The following is a 27,558-nucleotide window of genomic DNA, read 5'->3' on the forward strand; positions in this document are numbered from 1 at the left end:
GTGGATGCGCACAATGAGGGCCTGGTTTTTCAAAGCGTGTGCTTCTTCCCCCGCCCCTGTTCTCACAACCACAATATAGTCAAATGAACTGATCTTTTTTAATGTGGGTTTTGTGGGGCAGCAGAATGGAAGGGGGGGGTGGTATTGGTGGGGTAGAAGAGAACAAATTTTGGGTGATCTCAGTCACATTTCATCTTAAAAACAGCTCCATTCAACCATCATTAGTTTAGTTAAAACAGGTCAAGGGTTGTGTCAGAAATTTAAGCCACTTCATTATTCTCTTCATGAAAATGTAAAGGAGTCCGACAAAGTTTAACTCTCCAAAACCAGACTTCAAAGATCTCAGACTTGACAAAGCAAAAATGCCTTTAAATACTTTTAAAATGACTCTTTTTCTAGTTATTTTGCAATTTGTAGTAAAATAACAGGAATAAATGACAAACACTGGACATCAAAAACAAACGCTGAACACTTCACATATACAGTTCATATTAACATAATAAAGCAGCAAAACGGTTTGAGTAAGTTAGCTCCAGTTATACTGTTGAAATTGTTGAGACTTTAAAACCAGTTAATGGTGGGGGGGTGGGCGTGAATCGAAGGCTGTACTTCTATTAAAAAAAAACAATGCAATATTTGAATGAGGAGGTCAGCTTTGGCCAGACACTTCGCTTTGTTTAATTTTGTGAATTATCCATTCAATATCATGTGTCATGGATTTGTCCACACCCTTAGAGAGCTCTCCATTTAATAATCCAATTAAGCACAAAACACTAACATCTAACAGTAACAATCTATTGGCAACAGAAAGTTAGAAAGGAAAAGCATAATTGGCCAGTATGCTTTAATGCCGTTTAACATTCTTAAAACAGCACCTCAGTATGTTCTGACCATCACCAGCAGGTTCTTAAATATTGCATTATACACTACAAAATTCTCTGCTAACTTATTTATATAACGCCTTTAACATAATAAAAAAAATTCCAAGGTATTTTTCAAAAGTATTATAACAAACTAAACATCGGAAGAAAATGGATCAGGTGACCAGAAGTTTGGTCAATGATAGATTTTCAGAGAACTGTGACTTTGAAGCATGGAGAGATAAACTGAGGAATTACCACAGCTAAGGCTCTACACAACAGAAGGCTTAGCCATCAACGAGTGTGAGATTAAAACTGAGCATGCCTAATCAGCCAGAATTAGAGAATGCAGATATCTCAGAGGGTTATGGGAATGGGGAGATTACACAGATAAATAGGGGGGGGAAAGGCCATGGAAGGCTTTTAAACAAATATGAGAATTTTTTAAATCAAAGCATTGCAAGACTGGAAAAAAAAATCTAGGCCATTGAGCAGAGGAGCTTAGTTAAAAGTAATGGGCAGCAGAATTTTGAATGACAAATTCAGGGAAGGTAGAACTTGAGAAATCACTGGAAGTGCTTTGGAACGATCAAATCTAGACATTATAAAGACATTAAAATACAACACTACTAAATATCAAGGTCAGAATGAGAAGGAGTTCAGACCATTCATACTTCTTCCAGGGTCCATGAAATGATTCCACTGTGGACCAAACCCTGCCAAACAGGACCACTGTAAATCCCTACTTTTAAGAAACACCAAGCTCCCAAGGGAAAAAGTAAATTGACAACTTTTATAACCATCAACCCAACTTTTCAACAATCCAAAATTTACAAGACATTAAAGTATCAAAGCAAAATTAGGCCATTTGACCCAATAAATCTGTTCCACCATTCAATCATGGCCGATAGGTTTCTCAACCTCATTTTCCTACCTTTCAACCATAAACCCTTGATCCCCATACTAATCAAGAACCTATCCATCTTGGTCTTAAATACACTCAATGACTTGGTCTCCACAGCCTACCGTGGCAATGAGTTCCACAGACTTGCCATCTTCTGGCTGAAGAAATTCCTCATTTCAATTCTGAAGGGTCATCTCTTCACTTTAAGGTTCCTAGTCTCTCCTACTAGTGGAAACATCTTTGCTGTGTCCACTATATCCAGGTCTCTCAGTATTCTGTAAGTTTCAATTGGATGCCCCCTCATCCTTCTAAACTTTGAGCACAGACAGAGACCGTAACTCCTCCTCATATGACAAGCTCTTCATTCCCAGAATCATTGTAAACCTCATCTTCACCCCCTCAAACACCAGCACATCTTTCTTTACATACTGCTCACCATATCCCAAATCTGGTCTGACCAGAGCCTTATAAAGACTCACCCAACAATCCCTGCTCTTATATTCTAGTCCACTTGAAACAAATGCAAAATTGCACTTGCCTTCCCAACTGCCAACTGAATCAATTGAGAATCCTAAAGTCCCTTTGTGCTTTCCCCATTTAGAAAATAATCTATGCTTATATTCTTCCTACCAAGTACATAACCTCTCACTTTCCCACATTGAATGCCACTTGTCACTTATTTGCTCACCCTCTTAGCCTGTACAGGTCCTTCTGCAGCCTCCTTGTTTCTTTAATACTACTTGTCCCTTCATTTATCTTTGTGTCATTTGAAAATTTAGCAACTTGTAAACTTGGCAAAAATATCCTCAGTTCTTCTTCCAGATCATTAATGTCTAACGTAAATAGTTACGGTCCTAACACTGACCCCTGTGGAACTCTATTAGTTAACAGATATCATCCTGAAAAAAAAACCCTTTAACCCCACTCATTGCTTTCTGCCAGCCAGCAAATCCTCTATCCATGCCAGTAACCTGCCCCTAACATCATGAGCTCTCATCTAATGAACTTAAAAAACCCAATTGCAGACAACAAGCAAAACAAATGTCATTTACAAAATACCTTGCAACAAACACTACATTGGACAAACAGGCAGAAAATTAGCCACCACTATAAACGAACATCAACTAGCCACAAAAAGATATGACCCACTATCACTAGTATCCTTACATACAGATGAGGAAGGACACCACTTCGACTGGGACAATACATCCATCCTAGGTCAAGCCAAGCAGAAACACTCACGAGAACTCCTTGAAGCGTGACATTCCAACCAGAACACTATCAACAAACACATCGACTTAGGCCCCATTTAACACACGCTGAGAAAAACAGCAGGAAATGACATCACCAACCCAAGTAAACCTTAACACAAGTAGAAAGCAGGTCATAACACCAGTACTTCACTGGAGGCTCACTGATGATGTTACCTAATATGGTGACGAAACATCTGAAAATGAACCTTCTAACTCAGCAAGCAAACTTAAATCCATACTGACTACTTATATAGAACTTTAAAGTATTTGAGACAGAATGCATAAGAGGAAGTGAATTTTCTTTAGTAATACTTTTGGTAGAGGGCATATCATAGAAGAGTGAAGATACAAAACTAGTTCAAAATGGAACCACTTCCACTGGACTTAGCAATTTATTCTTCATTATCACATCCTATGCTTAATTCAGCCAACATTACTCAAAACAAGGACTTAAAACTAGAAAATTTGCCTTCTCTGTTCAATAAGTTTCCTTTCACAGTGGTAGTTCGCTGGTGCAGATCCATGAATTTGAAGTCTGCTGCACACCATGGGTAGATAGTGTCATAAAGAATTCTCCACAGTGCATGCAACAACTCGTGTCATATAAGTGGAAGCCGGGAATGTTGGGACAACCAACGCAAAGGGATGGGGTCAGGGTTTGAATCTGCTAACTGGCGGAAGACACCTGCTTGAACTAGGAGTGGGAAGAATGTCACTGTGAATTGGCAAAAGGTAGAATGCCAAAAAAGTGCTATTGCAGAAGATTAGTGGTGGTAAAATACCTACTGTTGCTTTCAAATTTTCAGAGAGTGTTGGAGAATAACTGCAATTTGTCTCACGATCTTTTTGTAATTTCCCAGTGCCCTGGCCATTGTGTGCACTTCAAATGAGTCAGTGTCTAATGTGGGAGGGTGTTCACGTTGCAGAATCCATTCTGGTTGGATTGAGGGGCAATTGCTTGATTTCTATAACACTGAAAGACCATAAAAATTGCTTGTGCACAGTTTTAAACTCTTATTTTCTGGTTAGAGTATGCGCCCTGTTGGTTAGAAAGGTGTATTCAGGCTAGTGAAAGGAAATGTCACTACTAGCCAATGTAAAGCAAACTGACAGCAGCCATTACATAGAGAGCACAAATGTCACACCACTCACTATTATAAAGCTGAATTCAATATGTATCCCTGACAGCTGCCTCAACTTTACTGACACCACAAGACAAAGGAGGGAAAAATATCACCTCAAGAAATACAAAAGCCTCTTAGAGGTACATTTTACCACTCCGATTATTAATGGGTGCCGTGCAGCAATACAAATGCTGTCATTAACAGGACAACTCATTTGCTCTGGCCACGTGCAGGCTAGTGTTCCCAGCTTCCTGTATTGGCTAATAGTGACATTTTCAGAGGCAATAGTTTGTTCATTTGTTATTGTTATTAATGCATGATGAGGGAAAATACAATTTAAAATGCTGATCCTTTATCCTTGTTTTAAAGCAACTCAATGACTATAGTTACTCTGCATCCAAGACCTTCATATATTTCCCTCCCTGGAACAATACATGTTTGCAATCATTAAAATCAGAACAGTTTAAAGCATGGAATTAAAAGAAACGTCATATGGAATAGTCTCACCCGAAACATCAACATTTTAGCCTGTCAACCTACTCTATACATATGATTGGAAACTATAATTCGAGTAGAAAAAAATCCACACATTCTATAGCCGGAGACGGCCTGGGAAAACTTCAATATAACTTCAATCCCACCGATGTAGCTGGAAACAAACAGCTATGAAATGTGTTGACTCTAAACACTTCAGCTTTTGTGAAATAGTTTTATCCTGCATTACAGTAAGCATTGAAATGGACAGGCTGTTGCAGTTCTCAAGGGGTTAAACTACTCACTGTAGTTTAATTGTTTGAGAACTGAAACAGCACTTCATCCATGCAGAGAAATGCAGACAACTTGTCAGAATCGCTTCCTAACTTCTGATAACTTTCTTCTCATAGCGTGGAAAACACTGGCTCAAGTGAGTGGGCAACTTCATGTCATCTACAAATACAATTAAGCAACTGAATTATTTCTACGCAACCTGAAGAGTTCATTCTGCTGAATAATTAATCCTCAAAGTGATGGCTCAAAATGTAGTTATCCCAGATTACACTGAAGCAGCTAAGAGGAGAAGAGACTGTCAGTAACAAACTTTCAACTTTGCAAAGTATGAGAGAGTTCGAAAACACAGACAGATATGGTATAGTTGAAAAAATAAGAACAGTTATACCTTTTCACTCCTCCTCGTGAGACACACAACATTATGGTGCCAAAGGAACAATCCAAGTAACATCACTAGTCTTTCCAAATCAAACCAAGAAAAATCCTCACTAACAACATTGTGGATATACCCACAACACAGACTGCAGCAATTCATGAAGCTAGCTCACCAACACTCTCAAAAGAGCAGTCTGGAATAGGCAATAAATGCTGGCCGAGTCAATGACACTCATCCCACAAGTGGATTAAAATAAGTGAGTTAACGAATAGAAACCAATGCAAGATCTTTTGTCCTCCAATACCAAAAATGTACACCCTCCCACTGCTATGCATGTGCCTCGTCTGTGCCATCGCTGGATTTTTTTCAACATCATTACTTTTCTATTTCATAGCGTGATTACTATAGCTGAGAGATGTTTTCAACTGGGATCAGCATTATTAGGCACCATTAGCTCATCTTCATACCTCTTCCAATAACTAAGCCACATTTATCAGCGGGTATTGTATATGTTATCTCTTGCATGCCGCCTGGAGGTCCCATATTCCAGTCACTACGACCCCTACCCCGTCCTCTTCCAGGACCGCCAAATCCAGACTGACCATCTCTTTCCTGAAAGAAGGAATACATATTAAACAATGGAGAGTAGGAAATACAAATAGATTTTGTTACAATTGATACTACGGTTTTAATTAATTATCAAATCACACTGAACAGAAGCAGATAAATTGAGTCTTGAAGGCATACAATTAGCTTGATGATTCAGGAGATGTCAGGTATTGAGAGTCCCTGCCCCAATTTCAACAGTTGTACTTCCAAAAAGAGCATTCAGTGAACTACGTAAATACACTCCATCTAATGGAATGAAATCAGTATTGCAATGCCTGTCAGTTAACTTTATGGATCCAAAAGATTAGTCACAATATTTTATAGCTGCTTTTACTTCAAAATTTATACTGTAGTTTACTGTAGCAATTTAAACTGGAATGATCCAAGTTAAATGGGAAATGTTTACAATTATTCTGCTTTAGATACTTACTTTGCACCTGCAGTCAAGATATTTTAAGATACCCTGGTTAACTCTCATAGCATTACAGATCCAAAGTCTAGACCAAGTATCAGGATCAGTACTTGAGAAGCAAATAAGCTTTTTGACAGAATTAAAGCCCCATTTTAAACCTTTCATTGAATTCAATACTTTGACTTGATGGTGGTTTAATTGTTCTACTACAGGCAATTTTGAATAATTGAGTAAGAAGAGACTTCTCAAAAATTTGTTCAAAGACCCATAAACACTAAATCTCAATCTCATATTGCAAAACTTCCCTAATAACATCTGTAGTAGCAAATAGAGTATGAAGTCTATTGAATTAGTTTGTCAATGCCTTTGTGCCTAGGATACAAAGCACAGATGTCTAGAACACACTGGGCGAAGTGCCCATGGAATTCTATGTGCCAGCACCTTCAGACAGGAAGAAACGTAAGTGAGGAAGGAATGGAGACAAAACAAACTGATGCAAAATTAAATAAAATGGATAATGAATAAGAATTTTTAAAAATCAATGGATTTGAGAAACAACAAATGAAATAAGTAAACATTCTATTTTGGACATAATCATGTATGTACAAAATAGGTTTGAAATTGTATTGGTTGGGTCATGCTTCAATTCGTTCACCCAGACACAAAATCAAAACATTTCATGAACAAATGCAACTAAGCAGTTTAGAAAAACAGAATTGCTTCTTTGCCCTCCATGATCAAGTATTCATTGATGTATTTTAATGGCAACCTGGTGTCGTATTAATATAGCTGATATGGTCCTGTCACCATAAATAAGAATCCTTAAAACAATGTCCTGCCCTGCAGCTCTAAGTAACTCAATTTAAAATTACTGAAAAAGTGTTTTTTAAAAACAACTACTGAACCATTTAACAAAACAAAGAACTTCATATGCTGGAGTTCTGAAACAAAAAAAATTGCTGGAGAAACTCAGGTATGGCAGCATTTGTGGGGAGAAAACAGTTACTGTTGAGTCCTGAAGAGTCACTAGATTCAAAATACTAACTCTGTTGCATCTTCACGATGCTGCCAGACCTGCTGACCATTTAATAATTTGATTAATGCACATTAGTCAATTTCTTAATTAATTAAATATTTTCTGAGACGAAAATGTATCCACTAATTCCCATACACCCCAGCAAATTAGCCCAATTTGAAGGAGTCTTGCTGAAGCAGCACAATCTCTTTAACTTGAGGGTCATGTAAATTACAGCTCAAGTGAACTGAATTGTGAACACGAGGATAAAAGATTTTGTGCTTTGAAAATTTCCAGATCTTTTATGTTGGTTTGTTCCACTTAGATCATGTAAAAGAAAATTAAAGGAAGTGAAAACTGCACATCATCAGTGTAACTTTCTTTGCTGAATAAGAGCATTTAAGCACTTAGTTCCTCACCTGCGCAGTATGAATAAGTTCATTAATCATATGAGAAGCATGTTGACACCTATCTGGAGGTCCCATCACCTGAGCAATTCTGTCTGTCATTATACCATCATCTGGAAGGAGAAAAAGGTTGCTAAGTGACACACATTTTGTAAGGACTGTCCTTTTATTTTTGTGTTTCTAAAACTATGGATGAAATGCAAAAGAAATATTTTAAAACCCAATGAGGGAAAGGGTGGCTGTATGGTTGAATGTAAGTAATCAGACAGCAATGCCAAACATCATGTAAACAACTGTATGAACAGACAATAATTGAAATTGAGTTGCAGATAATTTGGAACTAAGGGGTGTACAAATACAGCTCCGGTTGGCAACAAGGCAGTGGTTGGTCTACATGTGGCAGCTGGAGTTTAATTTGGATAATTACAAAGTATTGCATTTTGGTAAAATAGACAAGGGCAGGATTTATACAACTAACTAGGGCCCTGGGTAGTGTTGGAGAACAGAGAGACCTAGGGGCTTGGACACAACACTGAAATTTGCTTCAGAGGTGGACAGGGTGATTAAGAAGGCTATTAGCATGTTTGCCTTCATCACTCAGATCTTTGAGTTTAGGGGTTGGGACATCATGTTGCAGTTGCACAGGGCATTGGTGAGGCCTCTTCTGGAGTACTTTATGCAGTCCTGGTCTCCCTGTTATAGGAAGGGTATTATCAACTTGGAGAGGGTTCAGAAAAGATTTACTAGGATGTGACCAAGCATGGAGGGGTTGAGTTATAAAAATAGGTTGGGACTTTTTTCCACTGGAGCGTAGGAGGTTGAGGAGAAACCTTACAGGTTATAAAATCATGAGGGGCATAGGTAAGGTGAATAGCAAAGGTCTTTCCCTCAGGTGGAGGAGTTCAAAACAAGGAGTATTTTTTTAAGGCGAGAGAAGAAAGATTTAAAAAGGACCTGTGGGGGCAATCTTTTTTTAAAACACTGTTTCATACGTGGAATGAATTGGCAGAGAAAGTGGTGGATGCAGGCACAGTACAATGTTGAAAAGACATTTAGGTAAGTACTTTAAAAGGAAACATTGAGGGTTAAGGACAAAAAAAAAGGTAGGTGAACTAGTTTAGTTTGAGAACATGGTCGGTGTGAACTAGTTGGGACCAAAGGGTGTGTTTCCATGGTGGGTGGTGGGTTGTTCAGCATGAGGGTGAGAGGACAATCAGAGGGGGAAAGAGCAAATAGAGTACACAGGGGTGAGGATAGATACCAGGTGAGGGAGAAGAGGTGACAGGGCAGAGCTGGGGTGGGTTACAGCAGAGGAGTGTGTTTGTTTTTAATGTATTTTCTAATCAACCTGCTCAACGAGGTTATTTCATACCTATGCAGCAGGTGGAACTTGAACCCAGGCCTCTTGGCTCAGAAATATGGATACTACCACTGCACCATACTAATTTCTCAAATCATCCCGTACAAAGATATTACTGAACAGCTCTGGAACAAGTGGATCTTGAACCTGGGTCTCTTGGTCCAGGGCTTGGGACACCAATATTGCATCACAACAGCAGTCATACCAATCTTTTTCAGCTGTGAATTTTAACTGTTAAGTCAGGCTAAACTTACGATTTAATTATTTGAATTGATAAGCACCATCTTAGCATAGGAAGTGTTAGACAGTAAAGTTGGAATTATATGACTGCTACATCTGAATAATCTTATATTTTTGATGGTCCCAATATTTGCACTATGGGCAAAGACACTACCCAGAGTAGCATTCATTACATGGAAAAATATCTGTACAGAATTAGCTTATCTCCATGGAAGCAGTGAGTGCAACTCTACAATGGCTTTCAACCCATCAGTTATTGGAGCAGAGATGTCAAAGAAAGAAAATTAAGCCAGGAAGTACTTATGTTGAATATACAGAATCTCATTTAGCGGTGATGCTCAAGAATTAGAGTTTGTCAAGTTAGTATTTAAAGGATGATCTGAATGACTTACTGAAAACTCCCAGTGTCCCCTGAACCTCACACTAAGATGAATAAACAGAGATATGTTGGAATATTGGGAGAGAGAACTGGAGGAAAAAAACTGACACCAATTGTCACCAAACTGGATTGGTCAGTCTTGTTTGTCAGTGTGGTGAATTAGCCTTCAACAGTTGTAGTGTGGGGCAACATGAAAATTAAGTTTACAATGAAGCAACAAGGCCATTAAAAAAAAAAATTTTAAACAATATTAGACAAGACGATGTCCTCGATGACTGGACAGTCTAGAACCAGGAGTCACACAGCTTAACGATTTGGGCTAGGTCAGTGAGGACTAATATGAGGAGAAATTCTCTGGCATAAAAAGTGACTGAGGACAAGACATCAACAATTTTCAAAGAGTGAAGACGTAGCTCTGAAAGTTAAAGAGATCAAAGGGGGAGAAACCAAGAACAGGGTATTGAGCTTGACCATTAGCCATGATCATAATGATTGGCGGAACCAGCTCAAAGTCTATTTCTATCTCCCATTTTCTATGTCTATATGATCTTTATTTACATTACTTCATGTTATAACTTGTCCAGTTTGAATACCCTAAATCCTGTTTTTGGTTTCCAATTGGAAAACTATTCAGCTATTTGGGTTGACATTGATGCAAATCAAGGTGATGTTTTTACTCAGTTGCAGAGTAAAATGTTTGCACATTGAATATACTTGATAATTTTGATGGCTTTAATATATTTCAGCAGGACTTCAGCGACTAACAAGGCATCCCTGGACTGACAGACCCAAGTTCAAGTCCCATATAATCCAGAGGTGTGCAATCACATCTCTGAACAGGTTGATTAGAAACTAGGTTAAATAAAAATACTTAAATAGATAGCTAACCCAGCCTTAGAAATCTAAATTAGTGAAAATTAACAGCGGCACGGTGGCACAGTGGTTAGCACTGCTGCCTCACAGCGCCTGTCAGACCTGGGTTCAATTCCCGACTCAGGCGACTGACTGTGTGGAGTTTGCACGTTCTCCCCGTGTCTGCGTGGGTTTCCTCCGGGTGCTCCGGTTTCCTCCCACAGTCACAAAGATGTGCGGGTCAGGTGAATTGGCCATGCTAAATTGCCCATAGTGTTAGGTAAGGGGTAAATGTAGGGGTATGGGTGGGTTGCGCTTCGGCGGGTCGGTGTGGACTTGTTGGGCCGAAGGGCCTGTTTCCACACTGTAAGTCTAATCTAAAATCTAAAACTACTGCAACTGCACTAAAAAAGCTACTTCAACACAAACACAACCAATTATCAGTACTCTGAAACAAATTAGTAATTAAAGGAGCAATTAAGTGTTTGCTATGCTAGATGTCCATGCACTGCGTGGTTGAAAAGAACATCACAGGCTTGAAAAATCACAATATTAAAACTGGAAATGTCTATCACTTGTAATTGAAAGTAATTGGAAGTTCTGTTTTGCTGTTGAAGTCAGACAGGATTATATTGTAAGATCCTCAAGTTACATTTTAAGGTCATCGTTTCAATCATACATCTCAGTCTTCTAGGCATCAAAGCCTGTCAATTTGTTTTTAACCCAACTCATGCATCGACTGAACTCAAATGGACTTTGCGGAGCTAAATTGCCTAATTAGATTCAATTAACCCATGCAATACTCTAATCTGACAAGAGACAATAGGTGCCGGAGTAGGCCATTCTGCCCTTTGAGCCTGCACCACCATTCAATATGATCATGGCTGATCATTCTTAATCAGTATCCTGTTCCTGCCTTATCTCCATAACCCTTGATTCCACTATCCTTGAGAGCTCTATCCATCTCTTAATAAATGAATCCAGAGACTGGGTTTCCACTGCATCTGGAAAGCTTTTGATTAAGAATTTTATAGTCCGAGACCATTCAGCCGGGATTTACCTGAAGAACATTTTTAATTAACAGCAGTAAGGCGAAGGATTGATAATCAGTGGTGGCAGAATCATTAGCCAAATATCACTTGAGTGATCATTTTATTTTGCTGATATAATTAGATCTATCTACAAACACTTGTCTCCAAACTGGGCAAGCACAAAGATTATGGACACAAGTGCAAGAATGATTAAGGTTGAGGCAGCTAAAGAAAATTGAGGAACAGTCATGCTCTTTAAAGAAATGCCCAATGAAAGATGCAGGTCATTTAATAAACAAAGGTAGGACTAAAATCCAAACAGAATGGGCCTCTTTTGTAAAAGAGCTTTCTCAATGCCAAGCAATTGTTTCCTTACCTGGTTTAAACTGAATTCTAACACCAGCATCATTTTGAATCTTTTTTATCATTTCACCATTTCTTCCTATTACAATACCAACAGCAAACCTAGGCACAGCAACCTTGGTTAGGGGTGGTGATGGGGTGGTGGAGGGATAGAAAGAGAGAAGAGAAAAGTTTAGCTTACAAATATTTCGTACAATACACCTAAAACCTACATCCTGCAATTACCAGAACCACTGTCCCAAAAGAAAAAGGCTTCTCATAACTTTCATTAACAGTTCAATTTCTTTGTAGAACCTCTCTCAATTAACCAAACATACCAAAGCTACTGAATGAGAGCTTAACACTAATAGCTTGTAGGAATATATCTATCAGAGCTTATATTTTTTCAATTTCCATTCTTAAGGGTTACAGATCCATGAACTCATACAGAAGGTAATTTCCCCTAAACTTTTCCCCTTTCACCTTGAATTCGTGACACCTAGTAATAGAGTCCCCCTCTCTGGGGAAAAAGCTTGTAATCCCGCCTGTCTATACCCCTCATGATTTTGTAGACCTCAAATCAGGTCCCCCTCAACTTCTGTCTTTCTAATGAAAATAATCCTAATCTACTCAAACTCTCTTCAAAGCTAGCGCCCTCCATACCAGACAACATCCTGGTGAACCTCCACTGCACCCTCTCCAAAGCATCCACATCCTTCTGGTAATGTGGTAAATCAGAACTGTACGCAGTATTCCAAATGTGGCCAAACTAAAATTCTAATCAACAGTAACATGACCTGCTAACTCTTATACTCAATATCCTGCCCGATAAAGGAAAGCATGTCATACGCCTTTTTGACCACTCTACCTACATGCGTTGCCACCTTTAGGGTACAATGGACCTGAACACCCAGATCTCTCTTAGGGCTTTTCCATTTGCCATATAGTTCGCCCTTGAATTGGATCTTCCAAAATGCATCACCTCGCATTTGTCTGGATTGAACTCCATCTACCATTTCTCTGCCCAACTCTCCAATCTATCTATCGTCTAGTGCATTTTCTGACAGTCCGCTTCACTGTTTGCTACTCCACCAATCTTAAGTGTCATCAGACCACCTATACCTTCCTCCACATCATTTAAGTATATCACAAACAACAGTGGTCCCAGCACAGATCCCTGTGGAACACCACTGGTCACAGTTCTCCATTTTGAGGAACTCCCTTCCACTACTTCTGTCTCCTGTTGCTCAGCCAGTTCTCTATCCATCTAGCTAGTACACCCTGGATCCCATGCGAATTCACTTTCTCCATCAGCCTACCATGGGGAACCTTACCAAATGCATTACTGAGGTCCATGTATATGACATCTACAGCCCTTCCCTAATCAATCAACTTTGTCACTTTCTCAAAGAATTCTATTTAGTTGGTAAGACATGATATTCCTTGTACAAAACCATGCTGCGTATCACTAATAGGCCCATTTTATTCCAAATGTAAATGGATCTTATTTACTGGCATGCCAACAGTTATAAGTAGTCCTTTCATAACTAATGAATACACACAGGTGCTCCTGGTGTGTGATGCAAAGAAACAGCAACAAATAAAAAAAATCTACCCAAAAAACATTTGAAAAACAGACTTTTTTTCAACACAAAAAAGGAATCGAGTACTTACATCTATACTATTTCCTCCAATTCTGGAACCATAGTCATTCCGCCTGAAATCACCTTGATCTTTATCTCTGATTATTTCCATGACCATCTCTTTCGCTTGCTGGGGGTAGGGAGGAAATGGCAGAGAGAGGAGAAACTAAGTTATCATTTTTGTTCAATAATATCATGAGCAGCATGTATGCAAAAACAAAATCAATGAGTAAACACTAATTGCTACTTTCAAGAATGTACCATGATTTGCGTCAAAAATAAAATTCATAGTCAGCATTAAATAAAAACAGAATTACAGAGCCACAAACAGCACGAGGGCTCTCATCTGCATTGTCCGTGTTGTAAAGTCACAAATCAGCTCAGCTAAATGCAGTAGACACGTTAATCACCCACAAAACTAAATTATTGATCTTAACTGTCTCAGCAGATTCAAGCAAGGTATTTGGAATGAAGCACCAAGCAAACTATGTTACTGACAATCAAGACGAATGAATATAATGAAAACACAACTTCTTAAATCAGAATTAGCAATTACACCCAGACAAACCTTCTGGGAAGGTGGAAAAAATGTCACAGTACAGGAGAAAATATTTCATAATACTAGACTGTCAGCATTGAAATAGTGGTGTGCTCCAGAATTGAACTTTAGGATGGAGGCAAAGAATATGGCAAAGATCCAGTCATAATGTTGGGCACATTTAACAGAATGCCAACCAATGAAAAGGAAACAGAGATTGAAATTTTCAGGCAATTTAAAGCCATTTTATTTCTCCAAAAAGTGAAGAAAATATCTGAAGTGCAATCAGTCTTTGCCAATATGCCCGTAGTTTCTTTCAAATCAGTATATTGCACCAACAGAAAAACAGCACGACTTTGGAACATACTCTAGTTAATGATGAGGAGCCAGTAGAATTCTTCATGGTAGGCAAACATTGGAAAAAATAATTGCAGCATAATTATGTTCAATATGTGACTAAAAAGGGCAAATGAAAAGTTAAGGACAAAAATGCAAACAAAAATTATAAGGATGAAACCTTGCTCAGTTTACATAGAAGAAAATAAACAATCACAGATTAGTAATGGTAATTTTAAAAAGTAGTGCAAAACAGTGTAGTTTCCTACTGGTCTCAACTATGAAGGCATTTATTGACTCAAGAGAGCTAAGGGGATGAACAATGTCAGTGCTAACAGGAAAGTTCTGAGGTTCAAAAACAAACACAGGAAGCCAAAGACAAAATCTAAACTTACAAACTTACCTGCAAAATAAAATCAGTTTATGAACAAAGATCAACTAGAATCAGAGGCAGTTCTTCACACACAATAAGACATGCTTTGGGCTCCAGAATATGACAATAGACACTGTCTTGAATCAGTTAAGGGACAATGGGATACATTTAGAACTTATTTTAAATCAATATACTGCTCCAATAGGAAGGAAGCATGAATTAGTATTTGTAGATAACATGTGCTTTGCTGGTTGTTGGTAACAAACACTACATTGGACAGACAGGCAGAAAACTAGCCACCAGGATACACTAACACCAACTAGCCACAAAAAAGATATGACCCACTATTACTAGTATCCTTACATACACACAAAGGAGGACACCACTGACTGAACCAACCCATCCATCCTAGGACATGCTAAACAGAGACATGCCCAGGAATTCCTCGAGGCTGACATTCAAACCAAATCAATAAACACATCAATTTAGACCCCATTTATCAACCTCTGAGCCGGAAATGATATCACCCACTTTAACAGACCAAGACAATAAATAGAAAGTAAGACTGAACATCAGTGCTTCATCTGGAGGCTCACTGATGATGCTACCTAGCATGATGACAAAACATCTGAAAACAAACCTGTCAACTCAGCGAGCAAATTTACAACCCAAACCTGAATTACAGATCTTAAAAATGTGCAACCTATGGTTATAAGTACCCAACTCTCTATTACTTTCTGCAACTTTATAATTCATATCTAGCAATGTTGAAGAACATATCCAAACAGAATGGCTTTTAAGCTGTAAAACTGTTATTTTTCTGCCTTTACCAATAGTTTTCTCTGGGCTTCTCCACTCTTTAGGCTTCTCTTATCAGGAACTGTCTCCCTGAATTAAACTGTTTTCAATGGTCTTACATTATGCTCGACAAATTCTTCCAGTGACTTTGTTTCTAACGGAAGCCTTTGTGCCTGGGTGCAGTGCATTCAATACTCAAAAAGAAATGCAGAGCTAATTGCAGCCCCTTCCAAGCTGGGGACTGATCTCATTACTGACAGAACTTTAGGATTTTTACCAAAAACAGATGATATCTTCCAAATATCTGCAGTGAGCTGTTAGCAGGGACACTCCATGCTAGCACAGACAACAATGTATAAATTAGCAGATCTGCCTAAATTTCATGCAGTAATAGATTAAATAGTTTCTTTCACACAACCCACTGACAAGAGTTTGCTGTTAACGTATTAACTCACATTCACATTTGCACACATCACTAAATTCATTAGTATCAGTGAGAAATTTTGCCAGTGGTCCAAGTTCAATTTTTAAATACTTTTCTCATTATCACATCCACAATAATACTATGTATTATTGTTGACTCACTAGATCCGGTTGTCAAGTCTACAAGGTATAAAGTGAAAATGCCTTCCACCAAATACCAACTTCATTAAAGTGTTATGTCCTATTAAAGGACTACTTTGTGTAAATTGCAAAAGCATAGACTTTCCAAATCCAATAGCTTTGTTGTTTTCTATATTCAGATTCACGTGTGCTTTCATTAATGGTCTACTAACAACACTTTCACTGGATACAACTAATTTATATCTAATAAAATAATTCACTCTGGTTATTTTACAATGGATTTTAATGTGTTGTCTTCCCAAATCTGAAACTGATGGAACTCTCAAATTTTTCAATAGGCAGTCTATTCCCCAAACTGTAACCATGCATTGCTATTTATTACCTCACAACTGATCAATTCTACCACCAATACTTTCATCACTAGCTTGAAATTTATGACCAATACAATATCTTCTCTTTGATCCATATCTCCATCAGAATCTTCAGGTTCACATTCAGCTCAAATACTATTATAATGCTTGGGATAGTCCATAGAACAATGGCATTTTGACTGTGACCTGAAACATTAATTGACATCGAGTATTTCTGGATATCATTTTTATTGTAAACCACAAGTACTCTTCACTTCTCAAACTTGTCAAAAGTATTTTTCTTGTCATTTCTTTTAGAGATTTCTTTTTATTATTGCTCACACCCTGTATCCAACTGGTCTCACCAGGCCATCGACATGGTGTCCTTTTTTTTGTCCGATTTCCCATTTGCACTACAAATGCTGCTGGAAAGGAATTATCCCCAGGGGATTTTTTTTTAAGTTCTTCTGACATTTTTTCCAGCAGTGTGCGTTTATCTGCAAATATATTCCTTGACAAACCTAGAAATCTGTAAAAACTCATTATTTTAGTACAATATAAAACCTAAAGGCCAGATTGGAGAAATTCAAAATGGATTTACCAGTCAATATATAAACAAATGTGCTGAATTCCATTGTGTTCTCCTCCATGGAACTATCTTCACACTTTCTGACTTTGTCAAATTTTGACCATTTTTCATAAGCAATCAGCATAATCAACTTTTTGATTAATTTTATCCATGCAAGTTAATAATTTGTCCGAACTTCAGTCTGCGTTCGGATCATCGGTCTCTAATTCTGTATACAAACATTGCTAAGCCTGCTTTTTGTAGATATTTTCTGAGCAACCTATTCAGAAATGTTATTACACACCTCTGGAGCAGATGGAACCTGAACCCAGGTCTCCTGGCTCAGAGGTAGGGACACCATCATTGCACCACAACAGCATTTGTGTAGTTGCACCAAAGGCAAGTATCTTTTTCAGTAAAGTAACATTTACCTACATGATTACTTCATTCTTCCACTCATCATAAGATTCACATTAAGAAAACAAAAGTGGGCAAACAAACTCATCCTTTAGATTTTTATCCAGTCATTGCTCATTTTCTAATTACTGTTCTGTTAGAGTGAAAATTAAACATTATTCTTTGACTTATAAAGAGCCATTTATTCTTTGCTACCAATAATAAATTTTAGCAACCAAAGGCTAGTTAGACAGAACCCAAGCATATATTTCCTAGTCAAATTTATTCCAATTCAACAAAATTCCAGAGCAGTTTACCTATTAAACATATACAATAACACAGTGGGCGGTACGGTGGCACAGTAGTTAGCACTGTTGCCTCACAGCGCCAGGGACCTGGGTTCAATTCCCGCCTCAGGTGACTGACTGTGTGGAGTTTGCAGTTCTCCCCATAACTGCGAGGGTTTCCTCCGGTGAATTGGCCATGCTAAATTGCCCGTAGTGTTAGGCAAGGGGTAAATGTAGGGGTATGAGTGGGTTGCGCTTCGGTGGGTCGGTGTGGATTTGTTGGGCCAAAAGGGCCTGTTTCCACACTAAGTAATCTAATCTAATATTAGATACACAAAAACATCCAGTCAGATTCTCACCCAGTTAACACCTTTAATTAATACACAGCCACCAACTGTCCCCTCGTTCAATTTGGCCTCTGGCAATTTGACCTCTGGCAATTTGACAGAAATTACTTGAAGGTAACCCATGGAATTAATTGAATGAATCTTTGCTGAATGCCACCAAACGAGGTATATTTTTCCTTTGATATGGAGATCAAAACTGTGTAATATTCCATGTGTGATCTCTCAGATTTTTAGCCTGTGGAGTTTTGCTCATCTCAACCAGTCACGGCATAAACCTGAAATTGCATTCTTCTCCAGAACCCTGTCACAGAATTTTGTTGTTTCTTATTTCATCAAATACAAAACAAAGTAAACATTGATGGTGAAATCGATTTTCTAGCAACACATTTTCAGCTCTGATCTCCAGCATCTGTAGTCCTCACTTTCTCCATTGACGGTGAAATGGCAAGTTAAAAATGGCAGTGGTTGTCAATGAAAACAAAGTCAGTGCATCCCTGAATATGCACAAACAGGGACTTTAATATTACATTAGGCAAATGCAACTTTAATGACAGATAGGAACAAATTAGAAGGAAATCATGCAATATTCAGCACTTCGATTACTTCAATGAAGGCAATTGAAGTCAACTCACCTGTACTTTGTAAGGATCTCCTGTAATCCTCAGTGGTTTGTCAGCACCTGTGGGGAGTGGTCCATCCTGAATCATTATCATTTTTACACCAGTTCTCTCCTGAAAGAGGCAAAAAAAAAATCACACCACCACACAGACACACAAATTCCAGCGGTTAAGCCAAAATATTAACACTTATTTAGCCCAGTCACCTGGTTGACTCTAGCCAGGGGTGTATCTATCTTTGCCTTTATGGTTACCAGCCTTTTGATACTCAACAGAACAAATCTACCCACATTCAAGGATAAATTTGTTAAAAGTTTATGGAAAGCATTTAACAAATCGGGTAAAGTTTAGTTAAATAAATACTTTCACTTTAGCAAAGGCTACCTCATTCTAGATCACTTGCATTCTCAGACTCATGCTCAAGAAGAGCATTGAGGTGCCTAGCATCTTGAGGTGGGTCACCACTGTTGTATTGCCATTTCTGTGCTGTAAAAATATGACATTATCTGGTCAGTGGTCCTCCCATTCCCTGACTAGAAGGTTCCCAACAGCCAAGGCACCTAAGATACAATGTTGTACTTTTAGGCTTGCAAGTCCTTCCAAATGGACTTAACTTTTCACTTCACCAGATACCTTTGGCTATTTGAATGAACCATAAAGTGAAGGGCAAAGCTTACTTTTATTATCACCCTGGAATTTTCCATAAATATCACAAGTTTTGTTTGCATCTATCCAAAGAATCCAGAATTTAATGGAAACAGTGTTCCTTATTTCTCCAAGGTGAAGACACTATTACAAAGAATGGTGCAGACTGAACAGTATTAATTAAACTGGAAGCTTGTAACAGTCTCAAGCCTCAGAAACGTATTGAGCAATCCTGACAGAGTATCTTCCAGTATGTACAGCTCTGCAGAGTGAGCAAGTGAACCCGTTTCACATGGGTCATTCAAATCATTTTCCCAAAAATATAATCACTATTGGTGATAAACAATGTGGCTCAGTTGGAAGCACTCAGACCTTAAAGCTAGGAGATGATGTTCCAGGACATAAGCACAAAAAACAAAGCTGACACTTCAGTCTTGCTTTGAGAGTGTGTAAGTCTGTCAAAGGAGTCATCTTTACAGCGAGATGTGGCCTCCTCGGCCAATGTTGAAGATTCATGTCCACATTTCAAACAAGTGATTTCTCCCTTGTGTCCTTAACACCACAAAAGCAAATTATCTCATCATCACATTGCTGCCTGTGGGAGCTTGCTGTGCGCAAATTACCTAGCACAGTGTCTGCATTGTAACACTGAGCACACTTCAAAAAGCAAGTTATTGATTAAACACTACAAGAAATAGACATGAAAGATGCTATATAAATGCAAGCCTTTCTTCATTTCTTTAGAGAAGAATCCTTCAGTAGCCACAAGCGGTTCTTTTCCTTTTTCCTCTCTACCAGCTCAAAAACAAGAGTAAAAAGGTAGTCAAACTCTTTCACAAATTCGATTCTTGGTCTGTTGAAAGTTATTCAAACACGACAGAACAGTGAGGGCTGATTTATGTGAAATGATACTTTCATAGGACATTATATGATGTGTCAACAAACTCTCTGCCTTATTTTGCCACAACTGAGTTTTCCACTGTTGTTGGGGTATGTGTGGTAATTTCAGAAGGTACTGGACTAAACATAATCAGAAAACAATGCAACAACTGAGACTGGAGGTTCATAAGGAACTGTTAATAGCCATTAGCCCATTTATAGATGAACCCAAAATTTAAAAGCAAACAAGGTCTGTTAGTATTTGAGATTTGGCATACATGTAAACAGAGGAATAAAAATGAAAACAAATTTGCAAATTGCTTTACAGACTCTGAATTTCTTTTGATATTGTTGTTATGATGATGGTTAACACAGCAATCAATGTGTGCATAGCAAAACCTGAGAAGCAGTCTAATAATTTAGCTATGGTTGAGAATCAAATGTTGCCAAGAGAACGTTCTTATTCTTTAAGCAATACTACCTCAATCTCAACATTAGCTTGGATCAACATCTCAAGCAAAAGACTGCACTCTTCAACAATTAAACACTTTTTAGACATTTCAGAAAACAGCCAACTGTCAAAATGCATCAGTCTGTCCTAATGATCCAGACACAGTAAAAGAAGTTTGATCAATGAACTGCTGGGCCAAAGAAATTTTCAAATTTTGACATAATACATTTATAATAATTGAAAATGTTAGATAAAAGACACAAGGCAAGCTATCAAAGGCTTCTTACCTGCAGTTGTTTAATGGTTTCCCCTCCTTTGCCAATGACAAGCCCAACTTTGCTGGCCGGGATTTGGATTTCCTGTATAGCACTATTGGAACTATCAATATCATTGTGAAAGCCAGGTCCGTTCCGACACCGATCCACAATCTGCCCTAGGAGTCTTTTTGCTTCTCTGATAAAACAGAAGTCATGGTGATCAGCCAAGTCAGTCTTAAAAGTACACAACTATGCAATTCAATAAAATTTACATGACTGAATTAACTAAATTACATTCAACAAAATGCCTCACAGGAATGTCACATACTAGGCTGATGTCACTTTTTGCTATGACCATTTAGTTCAGTTAGCTGGCTTAGGATTTGCTTTGGTCAAAATATTAAAAGGCTTGTTTATTATTTAGCTTTCAGAAAAAAAAAATCAATCTACTTCAGGAAAATCATTGTATGAGCTTCATATATCTTGTTTGAGGTTTTAATACATCAACACTCTAATGCATTGCAGCCCAGGACATAAATTTACAGGGTTTGTGAAGGTTTGTAGCTCAGGTTGAGGTTTAGGGTGTAGGTTTGCTCGCTGAGCTGTAGGTTTGATATCCAGACGTTTCATTACCTGGCTAGGTAACATCATCAGTGGCGACCTCCAAATGAAGTGAAGCTGTTGTCTTCTGCTTTCTATTTATATGTATGTCCTGGATAGGGTTCCTGGGGTTTGTGGTGATGTCATTTTCTGTTCGTTTTCTGAGGGGTTGATAGATGGTATCGAGATCCGTGTGCTTGTTTATGGTGTTGTGGTTGGAATGCCAGGCCTCTAGGAATTCTCTGGCATGTCTTTGCTTAGCCTGTCCCAGGATAGATGTGTTGTCCCAGTCGAAATGGTATTTTTTTTCCTCTGTATGTAGGGCTACGAGGGAGGGAAGGTCGTGCCTTTTTATGGCTAGCTGGTGTTCGTGTATCCTGGTGGCTAACTTTCTTCCTGTTTGTCCTACGTAGTGTTTGTGGCAGTCCTTGCATGGAATTCTGTAGACGACGTTGGTTTTGTCCATGCATTGTATTGGGTCTTTTAAGTTTGTTAGTTTTTGTTTGAGTGCTACTAGGATTCCAAGGGGTCTTAGTAGTCTGGCTGTCATTTCTGAAACTTCTTTGATGTATGGTAAGGTGGTTAGGGTTTCTGGCTGTGTTTGGTCTGCTTGTCATGGTTTGTCCCTGAGGAATCTGCGCACTGTATTTTTTGAATATCCGTTCTTCTTGAATACGTTGTATAGGTGGTTCTCCTCTGTTTTCCGAAGTTCATCTGCGCAGTAGCGTGACGTGGCTCGTTGGAACAGTGTTCTGATACAGCTTCGTTTGTGTGTGTTGGGATGGTTGCTGGTGTAGTTAAGTATTTGGTCAGTGTTTGTCGGTTTTCTGTATACACAGGTTTGTAGTTCTCCATTTTTCGTTCTTTCGACTGTGATGTCCAGAAATGCGAGTTTGTTGTCAGTTTCTTCCTCCTTGGTGAACTTTATGCTTGAGGGTTTTGTTGATGTTAAACGTCTCTTCTATCTTGTTTCATTTTGTGATGACAAAGGTGTCATCTACGTAGTGGACCCAGATTTTTGGTTTGATGGTTAGTAGGGCTATTTGTTCTAGTCTTTGCATTACCGTTTCTGCTATAAATCCTGATAGCGGAGATCCCATGGGTGTGCCGATGGTTTGTTTGGAGATTATGTTGTTGAAGGTGAAGTGGGTGGTGAGGCACAGGTCCACTAGCTTCATATGTTTGAGATGTTTGTGACACACACAAACGAAGCTGTATCAGAACACTATTCCAACACAGCCAGAAACCCTAACCACCTTACCATGCATCAAAGAAATTTCAGAAATGACAACCAGACTAATAAGACCCCTCAGAATCCTAGTAGCACGCAAACCCACCAACACTCTCAAACAAAAACTAACGAACTTAAAAGACCCAATACAACGCATAGACAAAACCAACGTCGTCTACAAAATTCCATGCAAGGACTGCCACAAACACTACTTAGGACAAACAGGAAGAAAGTTAGCCACCAAGATACACGAACACCAGCTAGCCACAAAAAGACACGACCTCTCTCCCTCACAGCTCTACACACGGATGAAAAAAAACCATCATTTTGACTGGAACAACACAGCTATCCTGGGACAGGCTAAGCAAAGACATGTCAGAGAATTCCTAAAGACCTGGCACTCCAACCACAACGCTATAAACAAATACATAGATCTAGATAGCATTTATCAAACCCTCAGAAAACGAACAGGAAATGACATCACCACAAACCCCAGGAACCCCATCCAGAACAAACCTATAAATAGAAAGCAGGAGACAACAGCTTCGCTTCACTTGGAGGTTGCCACTGATGATGTTACCTAGCCAGGTAATGAAACGTCTGGATATCAAACCTACAGTCCAGCGAGCAAATCTACACCCCATAAATTTACAGCTCAAATCCCTCAATTCTATCAAGCCGAGGCTGGTGCGGTTTTATATTTCAAAAAGAAAGGGAAAGAATTTGAGCAGAACACAATTCTTGTGCATCGCTTCACAATGACTTGAATGCTTCAGAGAATGGCAAGTGCAAAGCAGCGAATAGTGCTTAGAAACATTAAGACAGTGATTTCCAAACTTTTTCCCATTGTGACCTTTTATGGACCAGACCAAACCCCGTCAAAATATATTAAAATAGCATGGACACGAACATTTTTCTTTTAAAATGTAAATGTAAGATGCCATGTTCCAGATGCAATTCAATTGGTCAAACTACCACTCGAAGCAAAACACACTTTATTCATATACTACAGTTACAATACAACAAAAGAAAGAAAGTGGAATAACGAACTCTACTGGAAAACTGAACAGAATAATAGATTATTTAACTACTAAACAGCAATTGTTCCAACACAGTAAACATCACATAAAAACACCCTGGGCAAAGGCAAATTCAATAAAATAGGATCGGCTCACAAGCAATTCTAGCAGCAGGAAGAGAACCCCAACTTTCAGCTGTAACAGCCAGGAGAAAAAGCTTGCACATCCGGTTTCAAGACCCCAGCAGCAACTGCTACTGAGAATCTAAAACTAAAAATCCTAGTTCTGTGGAAACTTGACCCCACTCATTCAGGCTGCTTCTATCGTTCCAAATTTAAAAAACCCAAGCCCTAACAAGCTGTTTACTTTATTGGCTCAAACTTCCTTCATTGAAAAAAAAGGACAAAATACACCTCTTAAAGGCATAGTATCATCACAGACCACATTTTGAGGCGTAAGAACCAAGCACACAAAGTTTGGAGGCTGAGAGAGCAGGGAATTGTTGAAGTGAGAGTAACACTGCAACTTACAACTCAGAGTTCCAAAGTGGCCATTGCTGCCTCGTGGCTTGTGACCCCCAAATTTTCAGCTTATGATCTCACTTATGATCCCAACACCCACTTTGTGAACAAAGATTGCAAGTTATAGAGAAGTATGCCATTGCTTTTGTACTAGAAATCGCATCATGGTCACATTAGTGTGGTAAAAGAGACATGTTAATACTAGAACTAGAACTAGAAAAGGCTTCCAACAAACCCAGTAGGATAACTGTAAAATATATAGTAAGTCATATCACTGTTCAAGACTTGTTCACCTTATTTCATAGTCAGCAGTAGCAATTATGCAAATCATACCAGAGCCAAAGTTTCCAATATTTAAGATAGCCTAGTGCAGAGGTCATTAGAGGCGTAACATATGATCGGTCAGATTGTGGAATCAAACTGCAGAGCATGCAAGACTTGGTAATACAGCTGTCAGGCAACTTTATCCCTTTTGTTTATATTTGGTTAATCATCACTCAAATGGAGCGAGCTATGCACAGTCATGCGAGTAAGTAGATACAACAGTTGTCCAATTGATTTTGCCCATTCCAAACCTCACTAAACCAACACCAATCATTCTAATAGAGAAGTTTAGCAATTCTAGGTTAAAATGAAATTTGAGCTTCCGCTTGACACTGGGCACAATAAATGCTCAGGATGAAAATAATGTAGCTGCAGAAGTAATACTCCAACGGATTTGAGTAATCAAACATTAAATTTGGTCATGGATCACATCAAGCCTGATAAATTAATTGAGGAATACAATTTAGTGGCTTGCTTATTCTTAGGTCAAGGTAACACAGCCTTTTCCCTCAGTCTACTAGGTTGCAAGTTTGAGGAGATCAAGGTATAGTAATAGGCTCATATTGACATCAAAGAGACATTGATAGGGGAGAAGAGGATGATAGTTAGGGAAAGAACATGCATGGGAGGGATACTAGATACAAAGACACACCAGGATGCATGAAAATTCAATTGTGCACTAGGTTGTACAATATCGCAGTGTATCAAACATACATTCATAATGGAAGACAGACAATACTTACTCTATGCTCTCTGGTGAACCTGTCAACGTGCAGGACCGTTCTGGGAGACCTCCACTATCTTACAAGGGAGCAAAAAGGAAAGTTAGTCTCAAAGCATTACTATTGAAGGCGTTACGGCATATTTGTCTTGCCAAACAGGAGTAACATTGCACACCAGCCTACATCAGCAAGGCAATAATGGTAAAAGGACTACATCACAATACTGAAACAAAAATACATTTTAGAAGAAATTTGTAAAAAAGTGTAAAAGTCCTAAAATGTAAAATTTTTCAAAAGCAGAAACTGAAGATAACCTCATCTAAAATCAATAGTAAAGTGCTTACCAGGTGCAATCTGAATTTTGCAACCAGATTCCATCTGTATCCGAGATATCTGTTCTCCTCCCCTGCCAATTACTGAAGAGAGCAATTGTAAAAATGTCAATAGAAGGACAGGAATATTAACTATCTTAAAGTGAAAGCAGTCTTGTTCAAGCTACTTTAACAGGATTTGAACGTGACTTGATTAAAGATGATCATGGTTATGCTTTCATTGGATCACTCATCTGTGAGAATCTACAAAGTTATCTCCATTTCATGCACACAATATTTAAACTAACATCTCGCAGTAATATGGAGGATGCCAGCTGACATTCTAGAAAGGACCATTATTCAAACAACACTCTAGTAAAGTTGAGAGTTTCACTAATTTCTGGCTAGGGCACTAAAAAGAACACCCCACCAAGAGGAGAGGGTGACAAATAGGTCCTGCTCCATGGGTAATCACTTCCTGCTATGAGGTGATGTGGAAGTGTTAGTCGGCACACACATGACTAGAGGAGGAAACAGTTGCAGAAATCAGGGGAAAATAATAAATCAACATCTAATTGGTCTTTGGAAACAGGTGAAATTCAAAATTTTGCCTGGTCTTCAACCCTGTCATTCTCAAACATAAATCTTCAATAACAGCAATGGAGTTAAGTGAAGCACTATAATTAGATACGTTAGATACGTGCATATGGATTCCATTCAATGTTGTACTACAGTTTATGCAGGTTAAATAGGCATGCTGTCAAACCAAATCACTTCCTCTAAAATTTATGAAAAGTGAATGATCCTGTAGATTTATTCAAATAGTTTTGTCATCCAGTTGAAAGCTTTACCCCTTAATCTTAGCAGGTAATCCATTGTCAGGCTTTCACAAGTAAAACGTCAACCAAAGGTGAGATATCCCACTATCAGGTGTACATTTCTATTCAGTTCAACATCTACTTTGGACCAAGGGATCAATCGTGATAGTTTCTAGAAGGTATGAAGTTAGTTGCAATGCAAAAGATATGGGGGTTCAAATGCATAGATTTTTAAAATGCCATAAACAGATGTAGAAAATAATCAAAGCTAATGGAATGCTCGCCTTTATGTCGAGAGGACTGGAATACAAGGTTGCAGAATTTAGGGCGGCACGGTGGCTAGCACTGCTGCCTCACAGCGCCAGGGACCTGGGTTCAATTCCCACCTCAGGCGACTGACTGTGTGGAGTTTGCACGTTCTCCCCGTGTCTGCGTGGGTTTCCTCCGGGTGCTTCGGTTTCCTCCCACAGTCCAAAGATGTGCGGGTCAGGTGAATTGGCCATGCTAAATTGCCCATAGTGTTAGGTAAGGGGTATATGTAGGGGTAGGGGTATGGGTGGGTTGCGCTTCGGCGGGTCGGTGTGGACTTGTTGGGCCGAAGGGCCTGTTTCCACACTGTAAGTAATCTAATCTAATCTATCTATATCAAGTAATGCCACAGTTATACTAAATCCTGGTCACACTCCACTTGGGAGTACTGAGAGCATACCTGGGCACCAAGGATATATTGGCCATCAAGAGTGTACAACTTAGTTTTACAAGAATTATACCTGGACTTCAGGAGCTAAGTTATGGGGAACAATTACACAAACTGCTTTCTCAAAAGACATGACCTACTATCACATACAGACAAAGGAGGACACCACTTTGACTGGGACATCACACACATCCTAGGACAGGCGAAACAAAGACATGCATGAGAATTCTTAGAGGCATGGCATTCTCACCAGAACTCCATCAATAAACACATCGATTTAGCCCCTATCTACCTTCCCTTAAAAATAAAACTGGAAATGACATCACCCACCTTA

The 27,558-nt window shown here is 38.8% G+C and overlaps 1 protein-coding gene across 3 annotated transcripts in view; it reads right to left on the reverse strand.

The window, feature by feature from the left end:
• Positions 1-27,558, reverse strand: part of fubp3 (far upstream element (FUSE) binding protein 3) — a 108,534-nt gene that overhangs the window by 33,898 nt on the left and 47,078 nt on the right. For all 3 annotated transcript variants that reach the window (XM_060841507.1, XM_060841508.1, XM_060841506.1), the window contains exons 5-12: positions 25,743-25,814; positions 25,420-25,477; positions 21,012-21,177; positions 18,765-18,863; positions 13,607-13,705; positions 11,967-12,069; positions 7,741-7,841; positions 5,753-5,897 (exon numbers count right to left, since the gene is read on the reverse strand). In XM_060841507.1, coding sequence (XP_060697490.1) covers positions 5,753-5,897; positions 7,741-7,841; positions 11,967-12,069; positions 13,607-13,705; positions 18,765-18,863; positions 21,012-21,177; positions 25,420-25,477; positions 25,743-25,814 — 843 coding nt within the window. The remainder of the gene's footprint in view (positions 1-5,752; positions 5,898-7,740; positions 7,842-11,966; positions 12,070-13,606; positions 13,706-18,764; positions 18,864-21,011; positions 21,178-25,419; positions 25,478-25,742; positions 25,815-27,558) is intronic.

The sequence above is a fragment of the Hemiscyllium ocellatum genome, chromosome 21 (assembly GCF_020745735.1).
Source record: "Hemiscyllium ocellatum isolate sHemOce1 chromosome 21, sHemOce1.pat.X.cur, whole genome shotgun sequence".
NCBI classification, from domain to species: domain Eukaryota; kingdom Metazoa; phylum Chordata; class Chondrichthyes; order Orectolobiformes; family Hemiscylliidae; genus Hemiscyllium; species Hemiscyllium ocellatum.